Source organism: Elgaria multicarinata, chromosome 16 (genome assembly GCF_023053635.1).
Source record: "Elgaria multicarinata webbii isolate HBS135686 ecotype San Diego chromosome 16, rElgMul1.1.pri, whole genome shotgun sequence".
NCBI lineage: Eukaryota > Metazoa > Chordata > Lepidosauria > Squamata > Anguidae > Elgaria > Elgaria multicarinata.
The window spans coordinates 148379-172286 of record NC_086186.1 but is presented as its reverse complement, the minus strand read 5'-3'; the positions used below and the strand labels follow the sequence as shown (position 1 = coordinate 172286).

The 23908-nt window shown below is 48.7% G+C and overlaps 1 protein-coding gene across 1 annotated transcript in view; it reads right to left on the bottom strand.

Annotated features, from left to right (window-relative positions):
• Positions 1–18010: 18010 nt before the first annotated feature.
• Positions 18011–23908, bottom strand: part of LOC134409709 (maestro heat-like repeat family member 5) — a 109059-nt gene continuing 103161 nt past the window's right edge. Inside the window, exons 30-31 of the mRNA XM_063142599.1 lie at positions 18845–18919; positions 18011–18108 (exon numbers count right to left, since the gene is read on the bottom strand). Of these exons, the coding sequence (XP_062998669.1) occupies positions 18011–18108; positions 18845–18919 (173 nt within the window). The remainder of the gene's footprint in view (positions 18109–18844; positions 18920–23908) is intronic.

The window sequence follows — 23908 nt, the reverse complement described above, 5'->3', positions numbered from 1 at the left end:
TCTGGAACCAGAACTCGGAGAGAGACAGGGGGCTTAGGACAGCTAGTAGGACCCATAGGAAAGAATTGTAATGACATGGTGATTGTAGGAGAACAAATGTCTAAAACAGAACCTTCAAGAGTAGCAGGTGGATTATTCTCTGGAATCCTAACATTAGGAGCATATCCTGGCATCATTGCACAGGAAAACCGCAAAAGTATATTAGGATTGACCTGCCGCTTAGAGAAAACTATAAATGCTACTGCAAGAAATAGAAGATCTTAGTCAAGAAGTTGCACAGCAGCGTTTTGTATTAGATTATATTTTGGCCAAACAAGGAGGATATTGTAAGATAGTTGGTAAAGGGTGTCGAGTCACCTTTCAAGATTTAAATAAAATTATTGAAAATGAACTTGAGAATCTCCAACATATGAATAGCCAAAATATAAGAGGGATCAGCGGACCAAATGATTGGTTTAACTGGCTTACCAGCTGGTTACCTGATTTAAGTTGGCTCAAGGGATTGATAATGATTATGTTAGCCGTATTGTTTGTTTGTCTAGTATTATCCTGTTGCTTTCCCTGTTTAATGGCTCTTATTCGCCACATGCAAAAAAAAGCTTGATGCAAAAACAAATGCTTGTAATGTATGAACAAATAGATGAAGGAATCAATGATAAACTGTGATTTATGATCTATAAAACGCTTTAGAGGAGGGAGAAATGTTAGCAAACGTAACTCCATTTTAGAAAAATCTTGCTGTGTGACTTGGGAGTGAACTCTGTTTCACCCAAACCCCCTGTCCTATGTAAGTGGTTTTTCAGAATCAGCAGTTGAGGAATCGGTTTGAACCAAACCCGGATGCCTGCTGACATTTAGTCAGAACCAGTACAATGTACACATTTTTAGAACAATGGTGGAAAAGAGGCATATGTAATGCTAACTATACCACGTATACATTTTTAGAATAATGGCAGGAAAGAAGCATATGTAATGTTAACTGTATAAATCATTGTAATTTCTTGTACTCAGTGTCCGAATGGCATTTAAGCTTTTCGCACCCAGAGCTGCAGCCTGAAAGCCTAAAATAAATCTATTGCATCCTCCAAACTTGATCTGTGCCTTTCTATGGGATCCGCCCTTAGGAAGAAAGAACCAGATATTTGTCTAACACGCCTGCCGCTTGGCAGGCCATTCCCACAGAGTCGGGTTCCAGGAAACCCAGTTCAGTTCCTCTGATTCCTCTTGGCTACTTGGGAACAGGCTAAATCAGGCCACTCCATGAGAAGCTGGCCCCAGGCCCAACCCAGGGAGCAGAGCAGTAGGAAGGACAAGAGGCAGGCGGAGAAACGTTCTGGAAAGCAAACAGCAGTCGTAAGCGCCCGAGCATGTGGCCAGGCCACGGAAATCCATCCGCGTGGACTCCTCTGCCTACCAGAAGGGTGAGCAGGGCTGGAGCAGAAGTCCCTCTGGCCTGCTGTACAGGGAGGCCGTCTGGCAAGGCCCTCTCCGGCCACTGCAGGAGCCCAGCTGGCCCTGCGCCACAGATGAGGCGGGACCCAGCCTGGTGGAGGTCTCAGCCGCCCAGCCCCCTCCACGGGGCACCAGCAAGAGTGAGCACAAGAGGGCGCTCTAGATGGAGGTCTCGTCGCACTTGGCCAGCGGCACCCCAGTCAGGTAGATGCGGGCCTGCTCCGTGTCCAGCTCGTTGATGTAGAGGTGGGGGTAGCCATTGAGGCTGCCGTTCTTCTTGGCCGTGGCCAGCGGGTGGCGCTCGTCCTCCGGCGAGCTCGGGGTTTGTGGCTCGTGGCTGCAGCTCGTGGTGGTTGACTGCATCAGGTCCAGCCCGTTCCTCTCCCGGCAGATCAGCTCCCGCTGCAGGCGCTCCCGCCGGCGTCGTTCATGGAGCAACAAGCAGCCGCTGCTCACAACAACGCCCAAGACGAAGCAGAAGACGCCGACCAGGACGCTGTAGCTGCGCTCGACCGACCGGTACGGATTGTGCTCGCCCTGGCTGGCGCTCACCAGGCTGTAGGAGGCCCCCACGCCCCCCACCCCAGACTCCGTGCAGCGGCACGTGTATTCCCCCAGCATTTCCGCCGTCACGGTGAACTCCAGTCCGTCGCTGCGCACGATGTAGGCTGATGCCTCTGGGGACGGTCTCTGCCACTCACAGCTGGACCAGGTGGACTGGGGGACGCAGGGTAGGACCACCCGGGCAGAGAGCAGCACGGGCACCTCAATGGTGGTGGGCACCTCTGCCAGGGAGAAAGCAGAAGGTTAGAGGATGCCTGGGCAAGGCGGCCCCCACCCCTGCCAGACCTCACAGCCCTGAGAGGGTCTGGGCGCTCCCACCCGTTGCTCCAAGCCTCCAGCAGCGCAGCGTACAGAGCGCTGCTCAGCACCAGAAGCAAGTGGGAGCCCCCATCTGATCTGGATGTCTCTAGACCACAGTTCCCTGGTCCTTTTTGGACAGTGGGCCCATTTGGCCCTTTGAGGGCGCATGGGGAAGTCTCACGAAGTGGCTGCCATGGTGGGCCTGGCCAGTCACAGCACGGCCATTTCACAGAAGGCCCACTGGGGAGGCCAAAGGAGAAGGCACTTGCCCAAGGACCGAGGGTCAGAGCAGAGGCGGGCGCCTGAACTCCGAAACACACAAAGCCTCCCCTTGGGAGCCCAGTACAGATGGGGCGGGAGGCCAGGCCTTTGCCCGGCAGCTGCCCAGCCCAGAAAAAAGAGGAGAAGCTCCAGGGCATCTTAAGAAAAAGAGTAAGAATCAGGATGGGTTGGGTGGGGGCCAAGAGAGGGGTCAGGATGGAGACCCCCAGCTCTAGACCCGCCGCACGGGGGGGATATGGCTGGCCAAATCCTGATCTTGTGGGGGCGAGTTCCCCATCTGGTGCAGCAAGAGGGAAAGATCTGTCAGCTGTGACTGAGGCGACCACACATTCCATGGAGACGGTGGGCAGAGGGGCCCCATGGCCTGGAGGGCGGAGATTCCAAGTCTCCCTTGGCGGGTAGGAGAGAGAGAGACATGGGATAGAAAGCAGCGCCTGTGATGCGGCCACCACTGCCGCTGGGCGGCTGTTGAAAGGCCTCTTTTTTCGTCCAGCCCAAGGTGTGCGGCTGCCCCCGAATCGTCCCCCACGGGGGCCTCAGCCCTTGGAGACCTCCAGAGAGTTCCACAAGCTAAGGGGAAGCCTGAGTTGGAAGCCTGCTGGGGGGCCCTGCTGCAAACGTGTTCCTCCTGATTGCGCTGGCCGGGGATCCTTCTGCGAGCGTGTGAACGCAGAGAGAGCGCTCCGCTCGCCATCTGGGACGCAGAGGAATGCCGCCCATGTTCAGCCTCAGGGAAAGCAATAGATGGGGAGCCCATGCATCCGCCTGCCCCCCCCCCCCGATCCTCCAGAACTTGGGTTTAGCATCTTCCCTCTCAGGTCCACCAAAGCTCAGCCCACCCCCACTGGCATATGTCACAGCTCTAGCTGGGCGGTGGGGGGGGGGGCTCGAGCGACTTGCTGAACCAGAACAGGAACAGCTCTGGCGCCTTGCCGCCACCACCACCACCACCACACACACACACACCCCTTTGCTCTGCACGGGGCACAAATTCAGCACCTTCACGGATGTGATGTCCTGGATCAGCCTGAGAAGAGGACAAGGCAGGCGGCTGAGAAAGCGGTGTTCCCGCTCCCCTTGCTGGCCAGAGACCCACGACCCACTGGGGCGGTGAACGTGCCCCTCCCTTTCCATGGGAGAGGAAGTGGCCGCTTGGAGCAGCTGTCCTGGCCCTGCCACCTGCCTCTTCTCTGGCCCCGGGCCAAGGCACGAGTCCCAAAAGGCCCCACTCAAAGCTGCGCTGAGCGAGGCATCTGCCGGGTTGGGACCCTGGCAGCATTGCTTTGGAGGAGAGGAAAGCGGCGTGTGCGCAAAGCCCCATGGCACTGGAGCGCTGTCACACTTACCCAGCCTGTCCGCGGTGGTCCTGGCAGGCCTCCTGCACTGGGCTCCAGGCGCAAGCGGGGTCCCTGGCCAAAATGCAGTCCTGGCAGGTCCTGTATGCGGCGCAGGTGGCTGTGCGGATCTGGGCCACTCCGCTGTCAGAAGCCAGTCCTGCAGAGAAGGCATGGAGAGGCCTTGGTCACGGGGGGGGGACGGGATGCTCAACGGATCCCCGGGGGGACGAGAGGGGTCACAAAGAGGGGCACAGGCTGGCCGCTGAGCCCCAGCACAGGTAAAGAGGGACCCTCCAGCTGTTCTCACGAGGGTGTAACCTGGATCGGGGGGGCACTGGGGAACCCGAAAGGGTCCATATGGGGCTGGTTTGGGCGCTTTGTTTGGGTGATTACGGGGAAGCATTCCGAGATTACAATTCCTATGCCAAACGGCTGGGGTTTTTAGGGAATTTCCTGATGTGCTTTCCACAGTATTATTCGCATTTCTGCTTGAAGCCCTGCTCTCCAGTTCTGGTTAGGGTTAAGGTGGTGTTCTAGTATTATATCTGCTTTCTCCACACCAGCGACACTTCTCTACACTTCTGTCATGTCCCGTCTTCCTTGCCTATTTTCTGAGCTAAAAAATCCCAAAAGATGAACACCTCGATCATTTTAGTGGCCCCTGTCTCCATCCCCCCCCCAACTCCATCATCCTTTTTAGGTGCTGTGACCAGAACTGCACACAGCATTCTAAGTGTGGTCACACCATAGATTGGGTATAAGGGGAGTATGAGACTGGCCGTTTTATTCTCAGTTCCTTTTCTTATAGGGTAACCCCATCTGCCCACCACAAACCCAAGGTCTCTTCCTTGTTCAGTCACTGCCAGCTCAGATCAGGAAAGCTCGGATGGATATGGAGTTGAGGATTCCCCCGATAAATTGGATGACCTGTGAGGGTTGTAATTGGGATTTTTCATAGTTGATATATAGTCCTAATTTGTATAATAGGGAGCAAGTAATTTGTATCGAATTTTGAAGAATTTGTTTTGTTGGTGCAACCAAAAGCCAATCATCAAGATAGGGGTAGACTTCTACTCCATTCAAATGAAGATGAGCACATACAACAGACATACATTTGGAAAAAACTCTCAGGGCAGAGGAAAGGCTGAAAGGGAGAGTTCTATATTGGTAGATGTTATGCCCAATTATAAAACGTAGATACCTGCGGTATGTGCTTTCTATCGCGATGTGGAAATATGCATCGTGAAGATCAATAGATGCAAACCACTGTCCTCTGGATAGTAAAGGAATAGAAGCCAATGATATCATTCTAAATTTTCTGGTACTGACATGTGTATTTAATAAGCGTAAATCTAAAATTGGGCGAAGCCCTCTGTCTTTCTTCGGTACGGTAAAATATCTAGAGTAGAAACCTCTTAAGAGTCGACTCCAGGGAACTTCTTCGATGGCACCTTTTGCAAGTAACATGTCTACTTCCTGGAGTAGAGGTGACGTAGGTGTTGTGATCTTTACCGTACCGAGGGGAGGAAGGGTTTCAAATTCTATACGGTATCCTTTTTGGATTATCGAGAGGACCCATAGCTTTCCATTGTTGATAATATCGGGAAAGTCTATCGTTAAAGAAAGTGGTAGAATTGGTGTGTTGGGCTGGCGTATCGAAAAAATCAAAGACGCCGCCTAAAAGAACCGTCGTTTTTACGAGAGGAAGCTCTGCCTCTGAAGTTTGCGAATTGCTTACGTGGCTGAGGAGCCTGCTGCAGATGTTGTTGCTGTTGTTGTTGTTGTTGTCGAGGTTGAGCTTGGTAATACTGCTGTCTGTTGGGATGGTATGATGAGCGTGGCCTAGACCAGCGTCTTTGGGGTTGTTGCTGTGGTTGGTTGAAGCCCATCCTACGAGCTGTCGCTCTTGCCTTTTGCACCCTGTCAAGAGAGCTATCTGTGTTGGCATTAAACAAACCGATCCCGTCGAAAGGTAAGTCCTCTATTCTAGAGCGTGCCTCCTGAGAAAGGCCCGCTGATCGTAGCCATGCGTGGCGACGGAGTGCTGTGGTTCCTGTTAAGGTCTTCGCTATACAATCGACTTGGTGTCTCGAGGTATGTATCTGCTGACGGGAAAGCTCTGAAGCCTCGGAGTGGAAGAGTCTAGCTAGATGTTTCTTGTCCTCAGGTAAGTGTTCCATTAGCTTTCCGATTTTATCCCAAAGCAGTAGCTGATAGCCAGACATAGCTGCCTGGTAATTTGTCACCTTAAGTGCCAGAGAAGAGGAAGTGTACAATCTACGAGCGAGAAGATCTAAACGACGCCCTTCTTTGTCTACAGGGGAAGAATGTTGATGTCTACTCTTGCCCTGTGAAGCCTCAACGACTATCGAATTCGGTGGCAGGTGCTGAAACAAAAATTCGACTTCAGATTGCTGGATCTTATACATACCCTCCAACCTCTTTGAGGATGGGGGATTTGTTGAAGGTGATTTCCACGATTGTTTTAAAGTTTCAAGCAAAGCCGGTAACATGGGTATGGCAACTGGTTTTGTTGTATCTGAAATAATAGAGTCATATACTGGGTCTTGGACAGTGGATGTGGATTGTTCCACCTGTAAACCCAATGCCTGAGCCATTCTAATGACCTGATCCGAAAAATGTCCGAGATCTTCTGATGGAGAAATACCCCCTTGCGGAGCAACCTCCATGTCAGGGGACGCTATCGAAGGCCGTGCCGAAGAAGCTGAGGATGAATCAGAGCCATATTCGTCCTGTCCTGATGTAGGAGAGTGTATTGGAGCAGATGGGAGCTGCACAAGTGGAGCTGGTTGAGGTTGTTGTAGCGCTAAGACATCGGATGATGGCGCTATAGGTGGATCCATTTGTCTTGGTGGCTCGATGCGCTGTGGAGGGTTAGCCACTGATGGCCTTGCTGACTGTTCCACAGATTGTTCGTAAACTGGTCGGTGTCGACTACGATGGTCTTGGGGGAAATGTTCCCATTGACCCTCATACGGCCATCGATAATATGGGTCCCGATCCCAATATTGGTATCTGTGTGGGCTTCTACCTGCTCTATCCCTGTAGTGTGGTGAGCAAGATCTATCCCTTGATCGAACTGAACGATCATAATGATAATATCGTCTTCCGGAATGAGTGGAGTATATGGAATCTGGTGAGTCGTGCCTATAATGCCTGTCTTGCGGTTGCATCTGCCTTGGCGGTATAGGAGTCGGCGAGAGATCTCTGATACCGCCTTCAGATGTCGATGTGAGTCTTTGCTCCCGCGCCGAAGGAAGCCGTACTGTCGGTATAGGAGACAGTAGTAAAGGTGGCGGTGGAGGAGGCGCTAAAAGTTGCGCCGGTATCGGCATCGACGTCACGGCTTCGGTCAATAACGTTTGTGGCACAGGTTCATCTGTCGGTACCGATTGTGGTTGTACGGTGTCGACCGTCGGTATCGGTCTATCCGGAGTCGGAGGAGGAAAAGACGGCCGAGTAGGGTTCGGCACACTCTTTTTTAGAGACTTTTTCTTTCTCTTTTTATTTTGCTCCTCCACACTCATGGTAGTATGTTTAGTCTTTTTTGCCTTCTTTGTTAATCTTTTGGCAATCGAGAGCGTAATGCCTCTCCCTGGTGTAGCCGGTAATTCTGGTTGTTGTGGGTCAGCCAGTAATGGAGAACGTGGCGAATTTTGGACAGGCTCCATAGTACAGGATTTCGATGTCGATGGCTTTTCGACTGCTTGTAAAGCTTTGCTCCAAAGGAGAGCTTTAAGTCTGTCTGACCTACGCCGCCGTGTTTGTTTAGAAAAGGCTTGGCAAAAACGGCAAGTTTCCATGACGTGGGCCTCGCCTAGGCACAGAAGGCAGAGGGAGTGCCCGTCAGACGGGGAAGCTTACTCCCGCAATTCTTGCATTTTCTGAAAGGGGCCTTGAGGGCCATGCGCCCTTTAGGGCGGTTGCTTTCCGTGAAAGCAAAGAAAGACACAAAATAATAAAAGTAACAATATAAGAATAAAGTAGAAATATGAGAATGATAGAAAGAGAAGAGAATAAAAGGAAAAAACGCCTCTAACAGTTGTTTATTTTTACTTTCTACAGAGAGTTTCCCGAACGATGTCACCACAATGGCGGTCAAAAGAGAACTGAGGTAATAGGCGGGAACCCCCTCTTTTGCGCATGTGCACTCGCAGCGTGGGGGCGGGGTTCCCGCCAAAACGCCTCAGCTATGGAAGTTTTTTCCCGACGAGAGTCCGCGCAGGCGCAGAGCCCAATGTTGTGTGATGCACAGAGACCACGAAGAAGAACAGTTAAAATCTGGGGGTGGGGGGGGGTGGGGGAGAGAGAAGAACATTTTACCTGGTGCCCAAATGATAACCAAGTGGACTCTTTCTTAGGGAGGGATTTCCAAAGATGGGCTGCCGCCACCAAAAAGGCCCCCTGAATATGGCCTGGTTTATGTGGGGCAGAATGATGTTCCTGTAGGCCTTAAGCTTTGGCTCCCTTGACTTCTTACAGGCTGTGAGAGGTGAGCAACGGAGGCCCACGTTGCCTGGCCCCTGGCCAGCCCTGACGATGTAGCACAGCACTGGGAAAGGGGGTTATGTGTTAGGAAGAGCCTTGATGCTGGATCAGACCAAGGGTCCCTTTGGCAGGAACTCCCAAGCAGGGGCATGAGGACAACAGCACCCTCCCACCCATGGTCCCCAGCAATTAATACACATAGGCTTGGATCCTGGAGGCAGCACATAGCCATCGGGACTAGTAGCCATGGATAGCCTTCTCCTCCTCCAGGAATTTATCCAATCCTCTTTTCATAGGATCATAGAACAGCAGAGTTGGAAGGTGCCTACAAGGCCATCGAGTCCAACCCCCTGCTCAATGCTGGAATCCACCCTAAAGCATCCCTGACAGATGGTTGTCCAGCTTCCTCTTGAAGGCCTCTAGGGTGGGAGAGCCCACAACCTCCCTAGGTAAAGCCCTCTGAATTGGTGTCCGTAACCACATCTTGTGCTAGCAAATTCCATAGTTTAACTATGTGCTGTATGAAGAAGTCCTTCCTTTTCTCTGTCCAGAATCTCCCACCAACCAGCTTTATGGGATAATGACCCCACTGGGTTCTAGGATTATGAGAAAGGGAGAAGAATGTCCCCCTGTCCACATTCTCTATACCGTTGTACATCATTTTGTACATTTCTAAGTTTGTACACCAGTTGCTCTGGTACATGGCTGGGAGGATGCTGTTGCACTCCTGTCCTGCTTGTGCATTTTCTGTGGGCGTCTGCTTGGCCATTATTTGAACAGGATGCAGGACTGGATGGATCCAGTATGTCTATGTTGCCTTTCTTGGCAAAGCCCTCCAAAAGCAGCTCTCAAAAGGGAACTGATGCCATACAATAAATTTAAAAATGCAAATAAAACAGTCCAGTTCCAAAACCTAAGAAGAGCAGCAGCAGCAGCAGCTTAAACGCCCCTCGCATAGGCCAGGAGAGGCCTTGGGGCCCTGCCTGTGGGCTGCCCACCCCCACTCCGTGGCGCTCAAGAGACTCCCTGGGGTCTGATCCAGCTCCAGGGTGCTTCTCTGGTGTGGCCTCTCTTCCCTCGTGGCAAACAGAAGGGGGCTTTTTCTTTGCGTGGTTCCACGGCTGCTCCAGTTGGCTGCTTAAGGCTCTGATTATGCATGTCTGCTATAGGGTGTCTCGTAGATGGAAAAAACAGCAATGGTGAATTAAAACAATATGTTGAATCAATAGCAATGATGGTGCTGGTGCTGCGGCCCCAGCCGTCTCACAGTCCCTGCTTCAGTAGACTCACGGGGAGGAGGGGAAGACAAAACGGTGCGCAGAGGAGGAGGCTGAGCAGGAGCGAGTGGCCAAGACACGGGGTGGCGGTGAGAAGGGGAAGTACGGAAATCCCAGTTCCCAGTGGGTCTGCGTTAGGTGTGACTGAGTCAGGAACAACCTATTTCTGGGGGGGTGGGGAGGATTCCCCAATCCGAAAACACCTTTTGAACCCTCCACATCTTTACAGGTGCTCCTTCAGCTCCGCTCCACCGCAAGGGGGGATCCTGGGACAGGTGCTTGAGGTTTGGGATACCATGAAGGCTGTGTTTAGGGGGAACTGTATTAGGGAAACGTGTAAATTAAAAAGACAACAAGAGGCAAGGCAGGCTACTCTAGAAAAAGAGATAATAAAGCTGGAAAAAGAATATTGGCAAACTAAGAATAAACATAAATTAATAGAATTAATGGCACAAAAAAAGGAATTAGAAAATATTAATTTAGAAGAGGTACAGAGGAATTTAATTTATATGAAAAGGGAATATTTTCAAAATAGTAACAGGAACTCTAAGATGCTTGCCAAACTCACACAGAAAGAAAAAGCCAAAAATGGGATAGGGTTAGTAAAAAATAAGCAGGGTAATGATTGTCATTTGATGAAGGATAAAATAAAAAAATTTCAGGATTTTTTTGAAGAGTTATACAAGAAAAGAGATATCCAAATGAAGAGGACGGAGGAATATGTGGATAAATTTTTGAAGAAAGGATTAGAAAAAGAACATAAGGAAATAATGGATAATAAAATATCGCAAAGTGAAATAGAGGAGGTTATAGACCAGCTTAAAGTAGGGAAATCACCAGGGGCAGATGGTTTAGGACCAGAGTTTTACAAAAAATTTAAAACCTTAATAGTGCCAAAGTTGCTGAAATTATATAATGCAATAATGGAGGGGGAGAGGATCCCAGAGTCATGGGAGCATTCTATAATAATTTTAATTCCGAAACCAGATAAGGATCTAACTCTCCCCGATTCATATAGACCAATTTCACTAATAAACCAAGATGCAAAAATTTTTTCAGGCATTTTGGCTAAAAGGTTAAATAAATGTATAGCTAAATATGTAGGGGAAGATCAATGTGGTTTTATAGCAGGTAGACAGATGCACACATTAATAGGTAGAGTGTTGAGTGTAATACAGGGGATAAAAAAAATCAAGGATTAAGGCGGGTATTTTAGCGTTAGATATATTTAAGGCTTTTGATTGTGTGAGCTGGCAAACTTTAAAGTTGGTTATAAATAAAATGGGATTTGGTACTAAATTTAGAACAATAATAGAACAGTTATACTCTAAAAGCACAGCTGTAGTGGTAGTAAATGATGGAATAACGGACAAGATACGACTAGCTAGAGGGACAAGACAAGGATGCCCACTCTCGCCAGTCCTGTTTGTATTGGTGATGGAATTGTTGGCAAACGCAATAAGAGAGGATGAAGAGATAGAGGGGATAGGCAGTAGTAATAAAATTAAACTGAACATGTTTGCAGATGATACATTGATGACTATCAGAGATCCTTTAGGTAAAATGGAAAGAATTAAACAGCAGTTGAATGATTTTGAGGAAGTTACGGGGTTAAGGATAAACTGGGCAAAATCGGATTTGATGTTATTCAACTATACTAAAAAGGAAGAAAGGGAGTGGGAAGGGAAGGCTTCAGTTTTGAAAAGCAAAGAGAAAATTAAATATTTGGGTGTTAAGATTACAAAAAATTTAGAAGATTTGGGAAGTGAGAATTTAAATGGATTGAAAAAAGAATTAGAGGAAGAGTTAAAGAGGTATAAGAAACTGAATCTTTCCTGGTTTGGAAGAATAGCTTTAATAAAGATGAAAATTTTACCTAAGATTAATTTTTTCTTTAGAATGTTACCAATAAGAATTTCAGTGATAGAATTAAAAAGATGGCAGAATCTTATAAATAATTACTGCAATGAAGGGAAGAGATCAAGGATTAATAAAAGCAAATGGTATTTAAGCCAAAAGAGAGGCGGACTGGGTCTCCCAAACCTTGAGTACTACTATCTAGCTAATAGGTTAAGACATGTTGTTGAAGCAATTATAGGGGTAGGGGATTTGAAATGGATGGAGGAAAATACGCTAGGGAATATTGAGTTGAAATTGCAAAATGTGTTTTTTAAGCAAAAAGGGAAGGGTAAATGGCTTAATGATTTAGATAACCAATTTCTGAAGTTCCATTGGGAACTTTGGGATAATTATAAAAAGGAATTGTTTTCAAGTAATTCCCCCTTAACACCGGTGATAATGTTAAAGAAATTTCCTGAAAATTTAAAGATGAGGTTAAGCAAAGTTTTAAAAGAAAGAAATAAAATGAAATTAGGAGAGTGGTTAAGGGGGATGAATACAAGAGAGAGGTTGGAAGAAGTTTTGAGAGATTTGGAATTAACGTGGTTAAATTATTTTCAATTAGAACAATGGACTAAAAATTGGGTAAGAGAAAATGGAGAATGTAAAGAGAGGACGAAATTTGAGGAATTAATTGAACAAAAAGAAATAGATAAGGGACAAAACATAGGGATAAAGGGGTTAGTGAGTCAAATATATAATATATTAGTTGAGAAAGGAGGGCTGGATAGTGCTGGGAAAATGGTTTGGGAGACTGATTTGAAGATACAAATAGGACAACAGAGGTGGGATGGACTATGGAGACAGAGAGTGTTGAGAAATATGTCAGTAAGAATAAAGGAGAATTACTATAAACTTGTATGGAGGTGGTACTTAACTCCGGTTAGATTAAATAAGATTAATAAACAGCTTTCAGCAGATTGTTGGAGGGGTTGTGGAGAAAAGGGAACGTATTTACATATGTGGTGGGATTGTATATATGTGCAAAAGTTATGGAAGATGGTGTTTTATGAGATTGAACAGATTGTGGGATTTAAAGTAGAAGTTACACCAAGGATTGCATTACTCTCACTGCATGATGATCCTAAATGTAATAAAGAAATGAAAGAATTGATAACGAACCTACTGACAGCTGCGAGGTTGATAGTAACTAGGAATTGGAAAATTACAGGAGATTATTGTATTGAAGAATGGTATAAAGAAGTGTGGGACATTGCTATAAACGATAAATTGACATGTAATATAAAAATGCAAAGAGGCATAGTAAAAACGAATGATTTTGAGAGTATATGGAAAAAGTTCCTGGAGTTTGTATTTTCTAAAGGAAGGGGGGTTCCACCAACAGATGAAACTATGAGTTTTTGGAAACAAGAATGAGATCCCGAGGTGGGGGGAGCACTGTTATGTTTATTATATTATGTTTAATAGGTTAATATTGAATATATGATAGTAAGGTATGATAATATCTTGTATTAAGTGATTTTGATTTGTGTTTGTTGTTTCAATAATAAAAATATTCAAAAAAAAAAAAAAAAAAGAAGAGGTGTCCCCCCTCCCTCGATGACAATTTCTGCAATCAGAGCGACATCTCTGGTGACAGCAAGCCCTGGATGGATGGGCCGTGGGGAGGGGAAAGAGGGCTCCCCTCCCGGAGGGCAGGGGGCTCACAGTGGGAGGGGGCGCCCCGAACGTCTCACCTTCAGGGCAGCTGTCAGTCACTTGAGCATCCTTGTCTCCGGCTTCAATCAGCCTGCGGGAGCAGAAAGACATCCCTTCAGCCCCCTCCGCACTGATGCCTTGGTGGGGGGGGGGGGGACGATCCGGCTGGCCTCCAGGCCAAGCAGCACCAGTGTTTTCTCCGGCTTCTCTTCGCAGGCGCCTACCCCAGCCCGGCCTGGAGCTGCTGCTACTGCCTCGTGATCCCCCTGTTCTCCAGTTGAGCTGAGACCGGCCACCTTCCCACCTCGCCTTGCCCTGGGCCCTCCAGCTTTGGGGCCAGGGTCTGCCAGGCTCAGGCCTCCTGGGTCATCATCGCACGTACACCCCTGCGGGTTCATGAGGGTACCCCGCATTTCTTCTTCGTGGTCTCTGTGCATCACACTGATGCGCTCTGCGCCTGCGCGGAGACTGAATCGGGAAACTTCTATAGCCTAGAGTTTTGGCGGGAACCCCTTCCCCTCCTATATATATATGCTGAGGTTCCCGCCCTAATCCCTCAATTCTTCGTTGACCGCCATTGTGGTAGACTCAACTTAGGGACTTCCCTGCTTTGCAGCGCTTAGAGTTTGTAAAAAGAAAATAATATATATCTTCGTTATTGTTTTTTTCCTCTCTACTGTCTATCAGCTTATACTTCTTCTTTCTATTTGCATCCTTATTTTTCTTCGCGTATTTTTATTGTTGCGATCCTTGATCGCTTGGCCTTAGCGCATGGCTGTTAAGGCCCCGTTCCGAAAGTGTGTCCGCTGCGGGAGCAAATTGCCCCCATCCGACGGACACTCTTTATGTGTCTTGTGCCTTGGTGAAGGACATATAGTACAAACCTGCCACCATTGTATGGCCTTCACCAGGCAGACTAGAAAACACCGCGCAGATCGGCTACGCTCCTTACTGTGGGATAAAGCCCTCTGAGCCGTCGAGACACACCCAAAGAAATCAAACACTACCAGGGAGACGCCCAGAATGGCGGAAGCAAACGCACAGCATGGCCTTAGAATTGTCCAGGTCTCGCCGACCCGTTCAGCCTCCGGCCCTATTCTTCTCCATGATCCACCTACTCCGGCTCAGCCAACCAACGCCCCTGGTATCGACAACAATACCAGCCAGCCAACAGATTCCGCTCGGATCATAATTTCAGACAACAGTCATCATCATTGCAGCAAGGGAAAAGAACAAACTACGGATCTAGTAAGCTCCCCACTTACTGCAAAAGACCAGACTTCCCAAAGAAGCAGCGCCTTTGACTCTCCCCACGACTTGCAAAGCGAACAACCTGTCTTCTTCGATGGCCACCTCTCAAAATTTCATCATGCATGGGACTCCATCACCACAGACAAGTGGGTGCTCAGCATTATACAACAGGGTTACCGCATAGAATTCGACAAACCCCCTCCTTTCTCAGGGATAAAGATCACGAGACCATCACCAGCACTTTCACAAGAGGTGGATACCCTACTAAGAAAAGGTGCTATTCGAGCCCTATACCATCACGAACGGGACAAAGGATTCTACTCAAGATATTTCACTGTTCCAAAGAAAGATGGAGGCCTTAGACCCATCTTAGACCTCAGAGAGGTCAACAGATTCATTACACCCCGAAAATTCAGAATGGTAACCCTCACAACGATCGCCCCACTACTGTCCAAACGAGACTGGTTCGTCACTATAGACCTACGAGATGCGTACTTCCACATCTCTATACAAGAGGACAGTCAGCAATATCTTCGCTTTGCAATAGGGGAAGAAGCTTTCCAATTCCTAGTCTTGCCCTTTAGTCTCGCTACCGCACCGAGGGTATTCACAAAATGTATGGCAGTGGTATGTGCCCATCTGAGAACACAAGGAATATAAGTCTATCCATATATAGACGATTGGCTCGTGGTATCAAAAACATATCGCCAACTCAAAGAGCACCTCAACCTCACTCTCCAGCTTCTAAGGGACCTCGGCCTCTGTGTCAATACAGAAAAATCCGTTCTCCACCCCAGTCACATTATCCGTTTTATCGGAGTAGACATCGATTCCAACGTGGGCCGGGTTTTTCTCCCCAATCACAGAGCTCAAAGCCTTTCTACTCTAGCCAAGAAGCATCGAGTACAACGCAAAACAACCGCACACAACATCCAAAAAATGTTAGGAGACATGGCAGCAACAACCTCAGTCATACAGTTCGCAAGACTTCACATGAGGCACCTGCAGAACTGGTTTCTGAACGTCTACGACACCCACTCCAACAACCAACACATCAAACTCCAGATACCTCCACACATAAAACACTCATTGAGGTGGTGGGAACACCACAACAATCTAACGCACGGAATCACGTTTCGCAAACCGAATTCAACCATAACAGTAATAACAGACGCATCACTACTAGGTTGGGGGGCACACTGTGGATCCCTCAAGATCCAAGCCCACTGGTCCCGAACGGAGGCGACGAACCACATCAACTACCTGGAGCTCCTGGCGGTACAGAGGGCATTAAAATCCTTCATCACCGTCCTGCGGAACCGATACATCACAGTGGCGTCAGACAATACCACAGTCGTCTTCTATCTAAACAAGCAGGGAGGGACTCGATCCAGCCGCCTCCTGCACCTAACCATAAAAATCTGGCACTGGTGTATAACCAACCGCATACACTTAACAGCAGTGTATATAGCCAGTCAGGACAATACCATTGCAGACCACCTCAGTCGCTCCATCAAGACAACCCACGAGTGGAGCCTTCACCACGACATCATAGCGAAGATATTTGCTCACTGGGGAACATCGACAATCGACCTCTTTGCGACAAATTACAACGCGGTATGTCGATCTTTTTACAGCCGTGCAGGGATCAGCCGGGGATCTCTAGGAGATGCCTTCAGCATATCATGGAAGGGAACCCTGTTCTATCTGTTCCCTCCTTTTCCACTGATGACCAACGTTCTCATGAAAATAGAGGAGGACAACACAGACTGTATCCTGGTAGCACCCTGGTGGCCACGCCAACCTTGGTTCACAAAGCTACCTCTCCTATCAGAGAACACATTCTATCAACTCCCCCAGCAACCAGACCTTCTGACGATACATCAGGGGAGGGTCAGACATCCAAACCCCAACACGTTGGGACTAACAGCATGGAGGATAATGCCGTAGTCCAAGACTTATTACCTGACCCGATACAACGGATCATTACAGAATCTAGAAAGCCTTCAACTCGTCGCTCCTATCTGGCTAAGTGGAAACGTTTCTCCACATTTGCCAAACAAGCTGGCTTCGACCCATTAATCTGTTCCGTCACTCAAATCCTAAAGTTTTTGTATCACTTACACCAGACCGGCCTTAAGCCTAATTCTTTGAAGGTGTATTTAGCTGCTATTTCAGCACATGCAGATTCTGCTGACAAAAAGACTATACCTTCACATCCACTTATCAAGAGCTTTCTGAAGGGATTGGCGAACACCATAGGCCCATCACGATCCATAGTACCAACATGGAGCCTGTCAGTCGTACTTCATGCCCTTGCAAAGGAACCTTTTGAGCCACTGGCAAAAGCGAACCTTAGACTCCTGTCCTTCAAGGTAGCGTTTTTAGTTGCAATAACGTCAGCTCGAAGGGCTGGGGAACTCGCAGCTCTGAGAATAGACCCACCTTACCTTCCTTCCATAAGGACAAGGTAGTATTACATCCTGATGTAGCCTTTCTCCCTAAGGTGGTGTCAGACTTCCATTTGGGACAGGACATTGTCCTACCCTCTTTCTTCCAGTCTCCATCAACCCAACTAGAACGCACCTTGCATTCCCTAGATGTCCGTAGAGCTCTCGCTTTTTATAAAGCAAGAACGGAGTCATTCCGGAAATCTCCCAGACTGTTCATAGCAGACACAGGTAAATCAAAGGGATTACCTGTCACTTCTCAAAGACTGGCAGCCTGGGTTGTACAGGCTATCAAGCTCGGAAATCTGCCAATGCCATCACAAGTCAACGCCCACTCTACCAGAGCGGTGGCGACCTCAGTGGCTTTTGGAAAAGGCGTCTCTCTGCCCATACTGTGTAGGACAGCTACTTGGGCGGAACCCTCCACCTTCATAAGACACTGCCGACTCGACGTACGTGCTAGAGAGGATTGCACTTTTGGACGAGCGGTACTGTCAGAAATTCTTCACTAAAGACACCATCCCACCTCCAAGGCATGTTAGCTCGCTAATCGCCCATCCGTGTGATGCACTGAGACCACGAAGAAGAACGTCAGGTTGCTTACCTGTAACTGGAGTTCTTCGAGTGGTCATCTGCGCATTCACACAACCCACCCACCAACCCCTCTTGGTGTATAGATATGTGTTTATAGGTATTGGAGAAAGTTTTTCTAATATGTACTTTCATAGTACTATCATCTCTCGGTAAAGAAGGCCACAATGTCGGTCTCCGAGAAACTGAGGGATTAGGGCGGGAACCTCAGCATATATATATATATAGGAGGGGGAGGGGTTCCCGCCAAAACTCTAGGCTATAGAAGTTTCCCGATTCAGTCTCCGCGCAGGCGCAGAGCCCATCAGTGTGAATGCACAGATGACCACTCGAAGAACTCCAGTTACAGGTAAGCAACCTGACTTTCCTCGCCAGCTTTTCTGGCCTCGACTAAGGCACTGCCTGGGCCCTCAGGCCCCGCAACGTGCGGCTTCGGTGCTCACCTCCGTTTCACGGACAGCTTCTGCAAAGCCACGCAGTAGGTTTTGGCGAAGTGCACCCTGCTGGGATCTGGGCCTGATTTCATCTTCTGGAAAACTAGGGGAAAGCAGTGGGTCAGGTCACACCGGAGGATTCTCTTGGAGCCTGGAAGCCCTGATCAGCCCAATCCCACGGCTGTTTCCCTTTCCCAGGACAGCTACACCAGTCCATCGGGCTTGCGTGAAGCGGCTGTGGGGCTTGTGAGCCGGCCCCCACCCCCTGCAGTTGCCTGAGTCCACCTCTGTCCCAGGGGCCTTCGTGCAGAGACCCCTGGATCTAGGCCAATGGTGTGTCTGCCCATCCTGGCTGCTCGTGAGGCCAGATGGTCTTGTGGCTCTCCTGTGCCCCCCCCCAACCCACCATTTGCAGGCAGGCTTGGAAATGATCCTGGCTTTGGGGGACAGGGGCCACATCTTGGCCTTCTTGGCCTAACTCCAGTGCTCAGCTTCCTTCCCTCAGAGGAGACCCACCTGATTAAGGAGGGCCCTCGATCCAAGGGGGCCATGAGAGGCTGCAGCAGCTTGAAATACTCTGCTACCTTTGGTGCCTCGTTTAGACATTTTCCTTCCAGCAGCAAAAAGTCTACGTCCAGCTCTCCCGAACAACTCTCTCAGGTTCACACATGGCAGAGCCAGCACCCTACTGGGGTGCCTTTGTGAGAGTTTCTCCTTTCTCACCCCACAGCCCTCAATGGGCAAAAGTGGCGGGCCCCCTCAGGCAGGCAGGCAGGCAGGCAGGCAACGTGGCATCCCTGCTGGCCACGCCGTTCAAAGGAAGGTGGTTGACCCCTTACCTTTCTTCAGGTACAAAATGTCCTCCTGTTCAAGGTGTTCTGATAGCTCAGAGCTGTAATGGTTGAGCGTCTCACCTATACAGGGATGAACCGCTTGAGTAGCATTACAGACTCAAATAATCTGGCAAACAGACAGATTCCCCCCCCCCCCATCCCACAACACACACACACACAACTTAAGGCAGTGTTTCAAGGGCACAGGTGCCTTTTATGCATTTACCAAATAAACACTGCAACGATGCACATGTGAATGATGCACTTTACAAGGCACTGGTGGGGTGGGGGAGGGAGGCAAGTGGGGAGCAAGTCGGGGCCGGGGCCAGAACACCTGTGTCTCACACAGCATGAATGCAACGCGCCCTTGTATTTCGTAGGAGTGGTGCTCCTCATGATCTGCACAGGCTGACTAAATGATCAGTGACAGCCGTGACTAGTTGCGTGTACATGTTATGAGGGCACTGTGAGCAACAGGATGCAGGCTTGGCATTGTAAGGAGGTTGCCACCAGTGGGTAGGTTGGGTGGTGGGAGCAGAGATCCCTTGGGCAGGGAGCCTTTCGTCCACGTCTTACTGTTGTCAATACTAGACCACACTGAGAATAGTAGGACCAAGCTTGAAAGTAAGGGTGAGGTCCTTGACCCTGTGCAAGTTATAAAGGTCAAAGGCCCCCCAGAGAGACCCAGGGAGAATGAGACGCCCACCAGACACCATGACCCACGCTCTGTGCCCCACGCTTGCCAGGAGGGCAACTGTAAGAGCTCAAGGAGGACCGCTTTGTTGGCTGAGAGGAACAGTTCAAGCTGCATGTTTGCAGCTTGACGAGGAGAAGCAACTTAGCTCTCTGAGAAGCCATTGAGCAACATTGACTAACTGTGATTGGTCTGTTTGAATTGCAGCTTCTGTTCCTCCCCTTTTCAGGTACTCCAAGCCTCCAGTCTGCTGCAGTTTGCAGCTTGAAGAGGAGAAGCAACTTAGCTCTCTGAGAAGCCAGCAACACTGACTAACTGCGATTGGTCTGTTTGAATTGCAGCTTCTGTTCCTCCCCTTTTCAGGTACTTCAAGCCTCCAGTCTGCTGGAGGCGCGAGCCTTCGGCGCGAGCCGAAGGAGGAGAGCACAAGGGCTCTCGGCCTGTGGCTCTCGGCCGTGGGCGCGAAGCCGGTCAAGCGGATCTTCTACTCCGGAGGAAAAACCCCAGCCACGGTCCGGTCGCTGCCACTTTCTGATTCAGGTCACGATCTTCTCATTGTCTCCTCTCAGTTCTTTTCTCCTCATATCTGTTCCTTATGGCTCGTTCCAATCTCGTCTCTCCCAACTTAGTTCCTATTCGGTGTCTCCCCTCTTCTCAGCTGCCTTTTTCATGTTCCTTATGGAACTGTCGCTCTGTTGCTTCTAAGGCCCCTGTCATCCAGGACTTGTTTATCTCTAGGTCTCTCCACCTCCTTGCTCTTACTGAGACCTGGCTTCCTGCCCATGATACTGCCATCTCTGCTGCCCTCTCTCTTGGAGGACTCTCTTTCTCTCACACTAGTCGACCAGAGGGTCGGGGTGGTGGTGTGGGTCTTTTATTATCTAGTTTGTGCCAGTTCCAGCCTCTTTCCATTCCACCTTCACATTGCTTCTCCTCCTTTGAGGTACATGTGGTGAGGCTCTTCGCTCCACTGCGACTGCGGATTGCAGTTCTGTACCGCCCCCCAGGCTCATCCTCAAAATTTATCTCTGATTTTGATTCGTGGCTGTCCTTTTTCCTCTCTGATAACTGTCCTACTCTTATCTTGGGTGATTTCAATATTCATGTGGATGACCCTCAAGATGCTGCAGCTCTACGATTTTGCTCATTATCTTCCTCTTATGATCTTAAGCTTTGGTCTGATGCACCCACACATTCCCTTGGACACTGTCTGGGTCTTGTTCTCACTCGGAATTGCTCTGTGTTGGACTTTTCTACTGCTCACTTTCCGTTGTCAGATCATCACCTAGTTTCTTTCAATATTACTCATAATCCTCCTCCTTCACGTCCCGCTTCTCGCTCTTGTCGTGACTTGCAATCTATCAATTATGAGGCTTTTTCCCAGTCTCTAGCCTCCTCCCTTCCTTCTGTCTGTTCGGCTGTCTCCTTGGACTCAGCTGTCTCCTTCTTTAATTCCTCCTTATCTTCAACTCTTGATAATCTTGCTCCATCTACAACTCGGATAGTTCGCCCTTCTCAACCCCAACCGTGGCTCACCTCTTCCCTCCGCTACCTTCGCTCTTGTTCCCGGGCAGCTGAACGCCTTTGGCGTAAGACCAGGGACCGGGCAGACTTTGTCCATTACAAATTTGTACTCTCCTCTTTCTCTTCTGCCATCTCACTGGCCAAACAGCAGTACTACTCAACGCTGATCCAGTCAAATGCTAGGCATCCTCAGCGGCTCTTTGTGTCCTTCAATTCTCTTCTGAAGCCTAATCCGCCATCTCTCCCCACTTCTCTGTCTGCTAATAACTTTGCCTCTTTTTTCAATGCTAAAATCCAAACTATCCGCTCTGATCTGGCCAGCTCTGCTCCTCTTCCAGTTCCTGTTCCTCATCTGTCAGCTCCTCCTGCAAATTTCTCTGCGTTTCCTTCGGTCTCTGCGGATGAACTGTCTACAATACTGCGCTCTTCGAAGCCTTCCACTTGTTCTCGTGATCCGATTCCTTCTCGCGTCTTTATTAATCTTATTCCTGCTATCCTCCCTTCCTTGCTACATATTATTAATCTTTCTCTGTCCTCTGGTTCATTTCCTTCTGCTTTTAAACATGCTACAGTCTCTCCCATTCTCAAGAAACCTACTCTTGATAGGCTCTCTCTGTCTAACTACCGACCTGTCTCTTGGTTGCCGTTTGTTTCAAAGATCCTGGAGCGTGCGGTCTACTCTCGCTGTCTTGACTTTCTTTCTAGTAACTCTGCTTTGGATCCATTTCAATCTGGATTCCGTCCTCTGCATTCCACCGAAACAGCCCTTACTAAGATCACCAATGATCTCCTTACTGCCAAATCTAAAGGCCATTATTCCGTTCTTATTCTCCTTGATCTAACTGCAGCCTTTGACACGGTTGATCATGATCTTCTCTTAGATTCCCTTCATGACCTTGGATTTTGTGGCTCTGTCTATAACTGGTTTGCCTCCTATCTAGCAGGTCGCTCTTTCAGCGTGTTGACTAATGGCAGCTCATCTTCCTCCTTTCCCCTTTCAGTAGGGGTTCCGCAAGGCTCAGTGCTTGGACCGTTGTTGTTTTCCTTATACATGTTGCCCTTGGGCACGCTTATTCAATCTCATGGCCTCCAATATCATCTGTACGCCGATGATACACAACTATATCTGTCATCTCCGGAACTTTCTCCTGATGTTCACGATCGTATCTCGGCATGTCTTTCAGATATCTCAGCTTGGCTGCTTCATCGCCGCTTGAAACTTAACATGGCAAAGACTGAATTGCTTGTTTTTCCTCCTAAACCTTCTCCTCATCTCTCATTCTCTCTTACTGTCAATGATGTTACGCTTACTCCGGTCAAGGAAGCTCGTAGCCTTGGCTTTATATTCGACTCCTCGCTCTCCTTTATTCCTCATATTGAGGCAGTAGCTAAATCTTGTCGATTTTTCCTGTATAATATTGCCAGGATTCTATCATTTTTGTCTGTCTCTTCTGCCAAAACGCTTGTTCATGCACTGGTTATTTCACGGTTGGACTACTGCAACCTTCTTCTCTCTGGCCTTCCTTCTTCTCACATCAGTCCGTTGGTTTCTGTTCACCACTCTGCCGCAAAGATCATCTTCTTGGCTCGCCACTCCGACCATGTTACTCCGCTTCTGAAATCTCTTCATTGGCTTCCAATTCACTTCAGAATCCAATATAAACTTCTCCTGTTGACCTTCCAAGCTTTTCACGGTCTAGCTCCTTCCTATCTCTCCTCTCTCATCTCACACTATTGCCCCGCTCGTGCTCTTCGCTCCTCTGATGCCATGTTTCTCGCCTGCCCAAGGGCCTCTACTTCCCTTGCTCGGCTTCGTCCATTCTCTTCTGCTGCCCCTTACACCTGGAACGCTCTTCCAGAACATTTGAGAACTACAAGTTCAACCGCAGCTTTTAAAGCTCAACTAAAAACTTTTCTTTTTCCTAAAGCTTTTAAAACTTGATGTTGTGCAGACTTCTACTGTTACTTTCTACTGTTAGTTTTACCCTACCCTGTGCCTGCTTACCCTACCCTGTACCTGTTTGCATTCTCTTCCCCTCCTTATTGTTTTACTATGATTTTATTAGATTGTAAGCCTATGCGGCAGGGTCTTGCTATTTACTGTTTTACTCTGTACAGCACCATGTACACTGATGGTGCTATATAAATAAATAAATAATAATAATAATAATAATAATAATAATAATAATAATAATAATAATATTACTAAAGAATGTGCCAGCCACGATTTCTATTAGGTTTCTAATTGTCCACATTGCATTGTACGCAATAATGTGGTTTGCTTGTTTCATCATCGCAAAGATCCTTGATACCATTTGAGCGGTAAATGCATATTTTGTGGCACCACTTTGTGTTACTTGGCTTGAGAGACATTTCAGGGACCACAACGCCCATATAAATTAATTCCGGAAGCCCAAAACACTCAGCTGGATTCACACATCTATCACTGAGCAGGGTCTTGTCCTTTAAGGCCATTGTGTTCTCTCTCTTGATGTGGGGGTGGGGTGGGGGTCTTCACAGTGCTGCTTTGGCCCTGCTCTGCCACTCAACCCTGTGGTTTCGCTGCTGCAGGGTGGCGGCATGTAATGCAGGTTGCTTGAGGGGGGGGTCCGGTGGTCATCTGGGTACAGGAACCCCCGCTCCCCCCTCCCCGCGCTGTCTTTGGCTTCCAGCGAGCAATCAGCTGTCACCCCAGACGGCTCCTGGGTCCCTGCCGGAGCGAGGTCACACAGTGGAAGGGCCGTGGTGACCTCGCTCTGAAGAAAAAAGCCGGGGTGAGTCCCTAACTTTGCTACTGAGCATTTGCGTCTATTTGCCCCGCAGTGGCTGAGAACTGGCGGCTGCGTCATATG